General features: G+C 39.5%; 1 protein-coding gene across 13 annotated transcripts in view; it reads left to right on the top strand.

Moving 5' to 3' along the window:
* LOC128508385 (adhesion G protein-coupled receptor L3-like) overlaps positions 1–12,636 on the top strand; it is a 321,516-nt gene that overhangs the window by 259,453 nt on the left and 49,427 nt on the right. For all 13 annotated transcript variants that reach the window (XM_053479696.1, XM_053479700.1, XM_053479690.1 and 10 more), the window contains 2 exons: positions 3,838–4,043; positions 5,577–5,753. In XM_053479696.1, coding sequence (XP_053335671.1) covers positions 3,838–4,043; positions 5,577–5,753 — 383 coding nt within the window. The remainder of the gene's footprint in view (positions 1–3,837; positions 4,044–5,576; positions 5,754–12,636) is intronic.

The following is a 12,636-nucleotide window of genomic DNA, read 5'->3' as shown; positions in this document are numbered from 1 at the left end:
GGAACGTCCCAATGAGCCAACGCGCTTATATAAGCATTTGCATAATGACTTATGTAATAAGGGTGGGCATAATGGCTTTGAAAAGCATAATACTTTTAATTTTGAAATGAAATTGCATTGCTGCCTAAATGGATGTTTTTTTTTTTCCCCCTTGTCGTTGTTGTTGTAACAGGTGGAGTTGTACATTATAAGAAAATGTGCATGCACGATATTATCTCTAAAATTCAAACTAAGCGGGTTTGAGTCATTAGTGTTAAGACTGGTTATAACAGTTCGCTCGCATCAGGTTTAGAAAAAGATTCCCCAAGTGACTCTGCGTGCAGGATAAGCTGAGCTCGGTTTGTGCATCGAGCGCCTCCAGTCGAGGAACGAACGCGGCACTCCCATCTGTTTTAATGCATCACGCAGGATGTAAAATATATTAGTGTGCGAGTCCTGTGTTTCGCATTACACCAGGTAGGGAAGTGTTTCCCGTTTAGCCTGAGCATTTTGTATTCTGATTTGTCCATCAAGGATGTTTTGGTTTTTTTCCTTTACTGCAGGGTTTATTACTTGCGCCTCCATGCAAATGAGACACAGTTTCACGCGGCATGCCATTTTATGAGTAAGCAAGTGGCCGCGAGCCACCCATCATCAAAACCGGCTTCTTTATCCCCTGTCCTTAATATTCCCACCCAGTGGCTGGTTACTCACAGTCAACGAAAGGAATCACGCAAATTGGTTTTCTTTTCAGTGAGACTGGTGCAGTGTGTGTGTTTGTGTCTGGATTGCTATTTCATTTTAGCAGAAGAAGGTGGGGGCACGGAAGGAAAAAAGAGGAGTGGGAGGTAGGGGAACCGAAATGTAGCTTTTATCCAAGCCCGGCGATAAAGCAACAATGACATTTCAATGAGGCTAAATCAAATCGTCTCTCTAGTTGCTAGACTATTGGGCTTTTTTTTTTTCATAAAATAAAAAAATAAACGCTCTCTTGAAACTTTTGTCTCGCACGCAAAGTGCAGCTGTGAGGAACAAAGCTTTACGGGCGACGCGTATTCATTACACGTCTGCCGAGCCCCATCTAATCAAACTTCCTATGAATACAACCTACAGCACCAAGAGATCATTCATATTTTTGAAGAGGAGTAAAAAAAAAAAAAAAAAAAAAAAGAACGCCAAAGAAAAGCCGCCTCACATTAGGAGTGAGACATTCTGTATAATTATTAATCTTCAGTGAAAACAACTTTTTGTAATTGTATACATGATGTTTTATTTTTCATTTAAAAGATTTAAGGTGCTTTCAAATCTAATCTAAGGCTAAAAATTGAAAAGAGACGGGGAGAAGTTAAAGTGAAAGTACTGTACTGTTACATGTGTAAAAGTCTTAAAGCATATGATATTTACTACACTTAACTCTCTGGAGTAACTTTTTAATATTAAACAAACTTTAAGTGTTGGAGGGAAACTTTAGCATTAAAGGGAAAAGTAACAGAAAAGTAAATAGTAGTAGAAGAAGAATGATAATGAATGTTACTGTGGCTTCCTTATAGTATAAGTATAATACTGTATATAATCGTTTTTTCTTTTTAAACATTAAATTCTGAATTAATTTCAGGTTTTTAAAAAAAATGTAGGCGGGCATGAAGGCTAATCAGCGACATTAGGTAGCACACATTCACCTAGCCACCACGTTAGCCTGAACAGGCTTATGCTAATAGCCAACTAACTAACTAATGTTAAATAACATTGACGATGTACCTCAATGTTTTTTCAAGTTGGACAGGAAGGTGCCAATATTTCAGTGACACTCAGTCCCCACAAAGTTTGTTAGTCCGCGCAAAAGTTGTTTAGTTAGTTTGTTTGGCGCTAAATCGCTTCCTGGGCCGTACCCCTCAAGGTACCTTGGGAACGCCCCTTGAGCTAAAAAACATGTATTGCATTATGGTGAAGTAATGAGAAAAAAAAAATGCGTAGGGTAAATGCATTGAAGTAAAAGTACACATCTTATTTAGGAAATGTAGTGGAGTAAAAATGAAAGTTGCTATAAAATATGTTAGAATTTATGTGGAATTGTAATTAAGTATAGTAACAAAGTATTAGTCCTTAATTCGTACTGTTCAGGGGCATTGATAGCTCAGGGATTAAGGTGTTGGACCACTGTTCGGAAGGTCGCAGGATCAAACCCCTTGAGCAAGGCCCTCTGGGTAAGGGCGTCCACCCAAAACCTTTTAAATGTACAGTAACTGTACTCTGTTACATTACAGCATTGCTATTTGGTAAGATCAATCAAAGTACAAAAAAAATAATGAAACCCTTTTACTATGTTGTTTGGTTTCGACATAATTGGACGTAATTCAATGAGCCAAAAAACATAAAACAACAACAAAAAGCATATTGGTAACACTCTTTCATTAATCATTGCAGATTATTTGATTAATTAGCGTCATACTGCTGATAGAAATACAGTATGTATGAAACACTCATGCAACTTTCATGAGTTGTGAAAAGAAAGCTAAGCGGAAGGGCTTCTATTATTCCTGCACCACCGTCTGCCGATCTCACTCTCCCGTTGCAAACCGTGTTGCCGGGGGGACTTTAATGAGTCCTTAAATGTAAAGTATGCGAAGCAGGAATGAAAAAGAAAATCTCATTTAACCAAAGTCAATACAGAAGACTGTTGGATGTCTGTGACCTATTGATACTATTTCACATACTAATATTAACAATGCTAATTATGAACGAAAAGCTTGTAGAGATCAGTTAGGCAATTAACATGTAAATGAATGGCGTACTGCTATGCGAAATAAATAAATAAATTCATTAATTAATTAATAAAAACAGCCGCAATGACTGAAGGGTGAAAAATGTTCTCGTAAAACTTTTTTAATTTATTTATTTATTTTTAGTTTTATTATCCCTTGGCAAATGCACATAGAAATCACAAAAATCCCCCGAGTGCAGTGAACAGAGGCAAATTTTAGGTTTATTTGGTTCATTTTCTGTAATTGGGTCAATTCAGAGTCGAACGGTTTTCAGACTGCAAATGAGTCATGCTAGAATTCAGCAAGTGTAAAAAGACCTAGTCCATCACCTCTGACAGTCTGGGACCAATTGTTCTTGTCCACACATGAGTGCATTTAATGAAATCGTGCAAATATATATTAAAAACAAGCAGGCCCCCGAAGTGGTGCAGCGGTAACAAGTGTGTCCCATCATCCAGGGATTCAGGCAAGCTCGAATCCCAGGTGATGCAGGGAGCCTAATAAGAGCTGATTGGCCGATGTTCCTCAGGGGGCCGGGTGGATGGTACAGTACTCTAGTATGGGAGCTCACACAACCAGAAGAAGCGTATAGCTCTTACAGTACGTTCATGTCATTTAGCAGATCGCCTTTTTTTCCATCTCATTATAGTGTACATCTGGGTATTTGTGGGTTTAGGGCCTTGCTCTAGGGCCCAACAGTGGTAAAGCTTGGTGTTGGTGGGAGGGGGGGTTTGAGCCTGACACCTTTTGATCAGCAGAATCACAAAAAACTTAACCACTGAGCTACCACTGTCACCAGCTTTTTCCCCTGATTATGAGATAAGGCTTTCTGGCGTCACATTTCTCGGGGCGAACATGCGCTGCTTCTTGGTTCTTAGCCCTTCCTAGTTGGAGAGTGCCCTAATGACAAGGGGATATCGGCTACAACTAATTTAGAGGACAAAATCTGGGGGAATAATGGGAATTGATAAAAAAAATATATAATAATAAATTCTCAAGGTAGAACTCAATCGATTTTCCCATACTCTTGTATGAGTAGTGATGACAGCACAAGTAATAACCCCTCTCTCGTCTTCTTTTTCTTTGACGCCTCCAGGTGAGATCCGCATGGCGTTCGTGCTTTATAAGCACCTGGGCACGTACCTGTCCACCGAAAACGCCAGCATGAAGTTCAGCAGCGAGGCCCTCAGCACCAACTACACCGTCATCGTCAACTCGCCCATCATAACCGCTGCTATCAACAAGGACAGCAATAAAGTCTACCTGTCAGACCCTGTTATATTCACGGTGCGCCACATCCAGGTAAGGAGGCACTTGGGGTTCCACCCTACCATGCACCTGAACATCTTATAACGGTATTCCATGTCCGCAGCGTTTCAAGATCTACTCTCAATCTCTTTGCATTATCAGTTATTAGAGTGATACTGGCCAATTATGGCGTCTACGAGCCGTCTCGTGAACGTGGAAGAAGGTAGATTAGTGCTGGCCTCCATACATGTAGAACGAGTGGCGGTTTGAGAAGATTTGGTGGCCTGGTTATTAGGGAGGAGCTGGCTAGCGGTGGAAAATTGACAAATTATCCAAGTGGGACCTCTTTATGTTGGCAGCCAGAGAAACCATGGCAACTGGAAGAGCAAACTTCAGAAAATTGGCAGGGTTGCGATGATGTCAGGAGCATTACTACAATCCTGCACCCTACCTTGACTTTTCATAAATCCATAAGCTTGGGAGTTGTTTACGCAAGCTCCTTTATTTTCCCACAGAGAGGAAAAAAATAGTTTTTTTTTTTTTTTTCTTGATTTAACGTTCTTCCAGACACTCGGAGAAACTTTGGCCCTTTTCCCTCCACACTATTTCCTGTTCGGTCGACTTTCTGCGCGGCGCGCACTTCAGAGTGGAAGTGGGCGCCTGAGGCAGCTGTATAAATACCAGCTTTATCAGTTTTCCCTGCAGGTCGCTTACTCATACAGCCGGCGTTTATGCTAGTATAAGCTCTCTTTTTCCACATGATTCAAATCAGAGCCCAGGTAGACAGAAACGCGCGGCCATTCGGCTCCAGCGCCCGCGCTTGTTATCCGGGTTAAAGAAGCTCTGCAAGCTTAGAGATGCTGTTTCCGAGTGTTTTCGTGCCTGTGAGAGCGAGGGATTAAAATGATAAAGGAGAAGGAGACGTGTGCTGCTTTATTGGGAAGTGCTGGAAGACTTATAGCTGTTTAAAACCAACCCTACACACACACACATGCTTTCACATAATTGCCATAATTTCTTCCTGTGTCTAGCTTTTTCTTTCTTTTTATATTGTCTTTAATGGTATCGCTAAGGCCGGTCAAGAGCTCTAATAATGACATCAATAATAAACAGCTGTAAGCGAAATGCAGAGGGAATTGCTGTTAACAACAGAACAGAGGGAAAAAAAGGAAAAGGATATTTGTGTCAGCCTTGATCTCGCCGAAAAATAATGATTAAAGTGGAACATTTCACGTCGGTGATGTAAAAAAAAAAAAAAAAAAACACGATCTATTTTTTTTTTTTTTACCCTCAGTAAAATAATTTCCACAATTCATCGGGTGTTAGGATTTTTTAAATATTTTTTTGGTCCGTTCTCGGCTTTTGTATTTCTTTCCCCACGGGTCAGCATCAGTGCAGTGCTTTTAAAGTGTAGACATTAAGAAAATCAAGAAATTTTACTCCCAGGAATTTGTTCCTCCTCAATCAAAGCGACTTAGCGCTCTATAAAGGAAGCGAGATGAAACAGTTTAAAACAATAAGAAAAAAGAAAAGGAATGGCCTCTAGGACCCGTGTTCCTCACGCCGTGCTTGGCTTTTTGCCCGCAGCAGTCGGAGGAGAACTTCAACCCAAACTGCTCGTTCTGGAGCTACTCCAAGCGCAGCATGACGGGCTTCTGGTCTACGCAGGACTGCCGTCTACTCGCCACCAACCGCACGCACACCACCTGCTCCTGCACACACCTGACCAACTTCGCTGTGCTCATGGCCCACGTCGACGTCAAGGTAGGATCCGAAATGCTTCGTCTGGGTACCGGGGTGCTCGGGTAAAGATTTGGTTTGGAAAAGAAGTGTAAGTCATTAGGTAGGTGTTAGAAAACATGGCGGAGGTAAAAAAAAGAAGAAAAAAAAAGGGAAGAACACCAGGTGTAAAAACTTTTACACGGCATGATATGATTTCTATTCATAAGTCCCCTTTTAATACATCATGTACATTCATGTTCAGAATTTGGGGTTTATTTATCACTAATTTCCAGAATGATGATGATGATGATGATGATGAGAAGGTCTGCTGTACTGTACTGTAAGTAGTAGAATTATGTGTAAATCACATCAATAGCATATTTACACATCAGATGGAAGTATTCATTGTTTCTGCACACCAGTTATGTCATTTTCGTTTTTAATAGAAGTTGATTTCTAATTATCTGCTTGATTGTGATTGTTGCCTCTTTTTAATTTATACAATTAATCCGAGGTTTCCGTTTTACAAATTACGATTTACATTCATACACATTCACATGCAATATTATATTTTTACCAAATAAACTTAGACATGTATACTATAGCGACGGAAGATGGGCGTTCGAGTCAAACCGGGACTTTTACAGTTATAGGAGTAAAACACTCGCTTTATTTCTCTGCTACACTGATGCTCTTTTTTAAGCTTTCCACTAGCGCTTGAATACCATTAACGTGCAAAGTATTTTTTTTTTTAGCTACATATTTAAAACGCCGGCCTTCAAGGAACTCCTGTAAGAGGCCCAAATACAGTATGAGGAAATGGCTCAGAGTGTCAGGCTCGCTGAACTCCTGTGTAAGTTGTGCAGTGGACAGTTAATACAGAACACTTTTGGACATATTTTTCGGATTCAAGGAGTTCCTGGGAGGCCAGCGTTTCAGCAGAGACGATGATGTCGTATCATGGCTCCGGCATACTGAGAAAACTTTCTGTGGATGGGATAAGAGTAGCCGGGATTTATATTTATATGTAGAGAGAAATAAAGCGAGTTTTTCAGTTATTCTGCGCAATCCCGGTTTGATTTGAATACTCGTCGGAGTTATGGGCTGAACAGGTGCACGCATCAGGAAAACAGATGGAGGTAAAATAAAATAAACAGAACCAATTAGGGAAGCACGCGTTAGTCGCGTTGTAGGAATCTGAGATTGTACTGTAGATGTTAACACAAGACTACAACACATTTTAATATTTTAAATAAAAATTAACATTATAAAATTCATTAACATTATGAAAATGAAATATTAATGCAAGTGTACGCTCTAGTGCAATTTATTTCATCTTTCTTTTTGTGTACGTCACAAGTAAAGTTTCAATTAGAAATCGAGATGCTTAATTCGATAAACTTAGTCGCTTGTTGTTTAATAAAAATTTCAGTTGTTTAAAGGATTCCAGCACTAAGCTTCCTCTGTACTTGGTACAGGTGTTTCAGGAAGATGAAATACTTTTAGTAAATTGCTTTACAAATTTTTATACATTCTTAAATGCATATATCATTTTATAAAAGTTTATATCACCACAGAAGTCTATTAATTAAAATGCATCTTTAGATGTTGTTTTGTCAGTGCGTTTTCGGTGAACCCGCACTGTAACCATTGTTGAGCGGTTTCGCCCATGCTAGAGGTCAACCGATCGTCCCGTATTTAAATGAGCAAAATGCTGAGTAGCTCGGCTTAGCGCTCGCCCACCGAGAGGAACAGGCACAGCGAAGGACGGAGAGAGAGAGAGAGAGTGATAAAGCATGGGGCTAGATAATCAGACAGTGCAGTACCCAGGTGCATTTATTCAAAAAGCCTCATTTCCATATTCTCAAGTGCTTTCTTACCTGGGGATTAGCTGTCTTTCTCTCATGCCCCTCTCTCTCTGTCTTTCCAGTGCCACTGCTGGAGGTGGCTGTACCTTTCAGAATGACGGGCAATAAAAAGGAAAGCAGAGGAGGAGTAAAAAAAAAAAAAAGGTTGAGAAAAACAAAGATGAGCTTTGTTGGATGAAAGACTGAAGGAGATGCGAGGATGAAACTCCGCTGACGCAGATCTCATGGGGAAAGAGAGATAAAAAAAAAAGAACGAGAATAGAATTGGAGAGAGAGCTGTGACGGGCTTTTTGATTAGCTTTTACAAAAAAGAGGCTCGTGGGCTGCCCTTAAGGCACAGAGGAGTGGATACATGTCGTCGCCGGGTTCAGTACATGTTACTCTCTCGGTGAATGAGAGGGAGTGGAAGATTCAGGAGCAGAAATTTACACTGAGCAAAATAGCTCTGTGATGATCGTTGCTCCAGAATAGGTTTTAGCATTAAGAGATTAAACCGTTTAATAAACAGTTAAATTAACCGCTGGATGAAATGCCGATGGTAAACTAGCTGAGTGGGGTTGGATAGCGAATTGCAACCCATGGCTCTTGTTAAACGCTTGGGTAATGAATCGGATCTCCCAACTACGAGTTAAAACATCTTTTTCTTTTTTTTTTTTTTGTGAGTTCGGACTGGTCATACGTTTTACCACGATCAGGAAGTTAAAGGACACCTATTATGCAAAGTAAAAGGAAGCAAAAACAAAACACGTTCCCTTTAATGTGTCTTTTGTGATGTCATTACAGGCAAGAACAAAAAAATGTGGAGGTGAAGGTGTGACATACTGTAGTTGACTGGACTTCTGGGCAGCATTTTACACGAAGACTCATTCACCCAGTAGCTTATTTTCATTAAAAGCTAGAGACAGTAAAACAGTGTGTTTGAAATGGAAGCGAACGAAAGGACCTGTAACATGGCACCTTTAATTAAACTAATACACCTGTTGTTTATTTCCCGGAACAAACACAAGCTGGGGGAAAAAATACACATCCTGAAACTGTTTTTTGATGCAAAATAAATTTTTTCCTTCATTTTAGACTCTACAGTATGTATCTTCAAAATTAACATTAAAAATGGACTAGAACCAGACCTGACCTAACAGTACTTGACTGTTTCTCTTTGGGCTAATCTGAAGTCAGTACCCTGACATTTCCTAACCCTTATCCTGGAATCGGCTAATTAACAGTCCTCAGTTGATAAGAAAAACTGTTCAGGATGGCGAGTAGTCCAGAACGGTGTCTTTTTCTTTTTTTTCTTTTTGGAAACAACACAGAAATTATAATAGGATTTTTCCCCATGAGTCATTAGCTACATTTACATGGATAAAATTTCTTCAATCCAATTGAAATCATTTCGATTAAAGACTCCAGCTTAACACTTTACACGTATTGGATGTAAGCTTACTGTACAGTACGTGCTCAAAGCTTTAAATTACTGTAAAATGTAACGTTTTTTTTAAGGCAACGCCGTGGTGTAGTGGTTAGCACTGTTGCCTTGCACCACCAGGATTTGGGATCGATTCCCGTCTCTGTGTTTGATCCTCCCTGTGATTGGTGGGTTTCCTCCGGGTACTCCGGTTTCCTCCCACAGTCCAAAGTTAGGCTCATTGGTGTCCACAAATTGCCCGTAGTGTGTGTGTGTGTGTGTGCCCTGAGATGGATTGGCACTCTGTCCAGGGTGTAACCCGCCTCGTACCCCAAGTCTCCTGAGATGGGCTCCCCATGGCCCTGAATACAAAATAAAGCGGTATAGTTGATGAGTGAGTCAGTCTGACGTTTTTAACAAAGCGGTTCTGCTCACCGAAAAGTGAAAGATAAAATCTGCCGGAAATAAAACTGAAGAAGAAAAAGAAGAGGTGTTGTCCTCCAACTTTGAGCTTAAATTAGATTTCCTGTTTTTTTACAATAAACCCCTATTGCTGCATTGGGCTGGACCAGATCGTCAGACGTATATGTTTTGCGTCTGTGTTGTAGACAAAATATTCTGTAGATCAAATACACGTTTGTAAACATTCAGCAATGATTTTACTTAAAGCCACTGGACAATGGAATTCAACCCAACACACTGACTATACAGTACCTAGGATCCTTCATGGCGACTTTTATATATCTTTATGAACCACTAACAAAATATGTCTAAAAGAACAAGGAATATTTTTTAGTTATGACATTTCCCATGCAAGTCTTGACATTTTAGCTTAAATAACAGTAATTAAGTGTTGCTCACGGAGGTTAATTGGGGGAGAAAAAAAGCAACACTGGTACTTATCTCAGCATTTTTTGTGGTTGATAACATTTGGGAAAAATGGAGTTCATTCATCCGGTATATCTCCATAGAGAGGTGTAAAATCCAAGCCAGAAGCCACACAGAAGCTGTCTCGGTACTGAAGTTCGTAGTGACCTAGCACCTTACATGTCAAGTAGTTTTTTTTTTCTCCCCATTCAGTCAGTTGTCTTGATGATCAAGTCAACTTGCCCTCTAATTTACAGCAAATTAACACCGCTCCATTTCAGGGTGAAGAGGCTGATTTCACCCAAGTACAAGCCCTCGTTAGCGTAGCGCACTCTTTCTGACCATCTCGAAATAGAAATTGTTGCGCGTGTACAGACTTGGCACGGTGACACGTGCTGCCTGGTCACGGACTAAAAATGGGGGGAGATGGAGCTACAGTACACTTCCAACCAAAAGCACATGACCTAAATTTGATACCGTTAGGAATTCAGCTTAAAAAAAAAAAAAAAAGGTTCCATCTCCCTTATGCCTCTGTGATCTTCAAATGAATGGAGAATTCTCTGGATTTACAAGGAATAAAAAAAGAGGGAGGAAGAGGCGCTCGTTCTTGAGAGCGATGTGAACTTTATTATTGAAACGCAGATGATTTAATAGACTCGATTATCATTGTTCCGTGCTGAGGCTTTGTCTTTACCTTTGTTTGCTTGGTAATTGCTTTGGCATTGTAATTTTATCATTTGACATTGATAATTGATGTCAGAAGCCAATTAGTGAGAGAGAGGGGCAGAAAATGAACATGAATTTTTCAGTAGAGTGTTCGCAGTCTCTAGCGTTAGATGTTTCAGCATCTGCACATCTGCCACATCTTTTTTTAATGGACATGGGAAATGGAGGCTGCTAGAGACGTGCGATTTAATCGATCTTTTGTTGTTCGATTCGTTTAAATGAACTGATGGCTCATGCGATCGACTCAAAATCGATTCAAACCTGTTTTGGACTAAAATGAACAAACTGTTTTAAAATATATACCACAGCTTTTTCAGAGAATAGAACTTGTTTGCGCCTTTTGCAAATACTCTCGTTTTGTGAGAGCATCGCTACTGGTTGTTAATGGGGTGATTTGGTGCAATTCCACCATCTACTTGGACTTGAGTTCGGAGCAGAAGAGTAGAAAAAACATAGACTTAAATGCTTTGTATGTGACATAATATTTAAAAATCCAAGTTGCACTGCATTTCAGTGTGTATTAGATACGTTTATAAAACTTCCTATAACCTTTACGAAATATACAGTAGTTGCTTGAAATAAATAGACAGTAGTGTTGTGCTTCAGTGTAGAGGTTAGCACTGTCACCTTGCACCTCCAGGGTCCGGGTTCGATTCCCAGCCAGGTTTGATTCCCGTCTCTGTGTGCATGGAGTTTGCAAGTTCTCCTCAAGTTTGGTGGGTTTCCTCTGGGTCCTCCGTAATGTTTGAATGAGTGTGTGTATGTGTGTGTGCCCTGCGATGGACTGGCACCCTGTCCAGGGTGTCCCCTGCCTTGTGCCCTAAGCCTCCTGGGATAGACTCCACGCCCCCCGCGACCCTGAATACAGGATAAAGCGGTATAGAGGATAAGTGAGTAAGTGAGATTATGGGCCAAATTTGGCCGAGTGATGATGCTAGAATAATTATTAAGGTCTTGACTAAAACAACATGCATGAGGAATAACAAAGGAGTTTTTATTTTCCTGCAATAGAAAAATACTCAAACTAGTTACTTTTATCAGAAAGTAATGCTGTAATAAAGACAGTAATTTTGTTACTTCAAAAACTAACGTCAAAAAAAGTATCGTTGATGATATGTAGGTAAGAAATAATATATTTTGTATAGTCTAGTGTAGTGTAACTTTGGGTTTTACTTCCAAATTGATACCTCTCCTTTACCTCTTCTATCACTAGCACTTTTTCAGCATTCGGGATCCATGATGCAACTCACTGCAATATCTTCCTAAGAAAAAGAAACAAGCGCATAACGTTACAAGATGAGAACGACGATTTGTGTGTGGGAAGCTGTTGCACCTGCTTTGTTCGATTACATCCGCTTTATCCTGTTCTCCAAACAGGCGTTCTAAACTTCTGAGATCATGGAGGAATATGCGACCGCTCACCTGCCTCTTCCTTTAGCTTCTTTTCCTTGAACGGTAAAAAATGTAAAAAAAAAAAATAAAAATTAAAGATAAAATTCTTGCCATATTACAGAAAAAACATCACTTAAAACTGCACAAGGGTTCTGATCTGATTATATGACAAATGCTTATACATGAATGCACTTTTCAAAATTAAATATGCAAATTAAACAACAAACAGCTTCTGACCAATCAGAATTGGGAGCTCAGCAAGGCTCATGAGAAAGATTTAAAATAATACTCGAATTGTGCAAAAGATTAAAAAAGGAAAATAATCATAAATAAATTTATATTTAATATTAAAATGATATGACATATTATGTGGTATTATGATACTATTACTAAATATCATATAATATATAATAAATAAATATATTATTTGGCCATTTTGTGTTTTGTATTTCGACCATATACGTATAAAAAATGTGCAAATTACAGAAACAGAAGAAAAACAAAAATAAGTATGTAAATAATGTTTTTGTTAGTGCTGTTTGGCTCACACATGCACTATAATGCTAATCAGATGCGATTCAAAAGACAATATTTATGTTTTATTCATAAGCTAGGTGCGAATTAAAACCTTTTCACGGTCTGTATTTAAATGTTATCAGCATCGGGTGTG

This window comes from Clarias gariepinus, chromosome 20 (assembly GCF_024256425.1).
Source record: "Clarias gariepinus isolate MV-2021 ecotype Netherlands chromosome 20, CGAR_prim_01v2, whole genome shotgun sequence".
NCBI lineage: Eukaryota > Metazoa > Chordata > Actinopteri > Siluriformes > Clariidae > Clarias > Clarias gariepinus.
The sequence above is the reverse complement of the archived record's forward strand: the minus strand, read 5'-3'. Positions and strand labels throughout refer to the sequence as shown.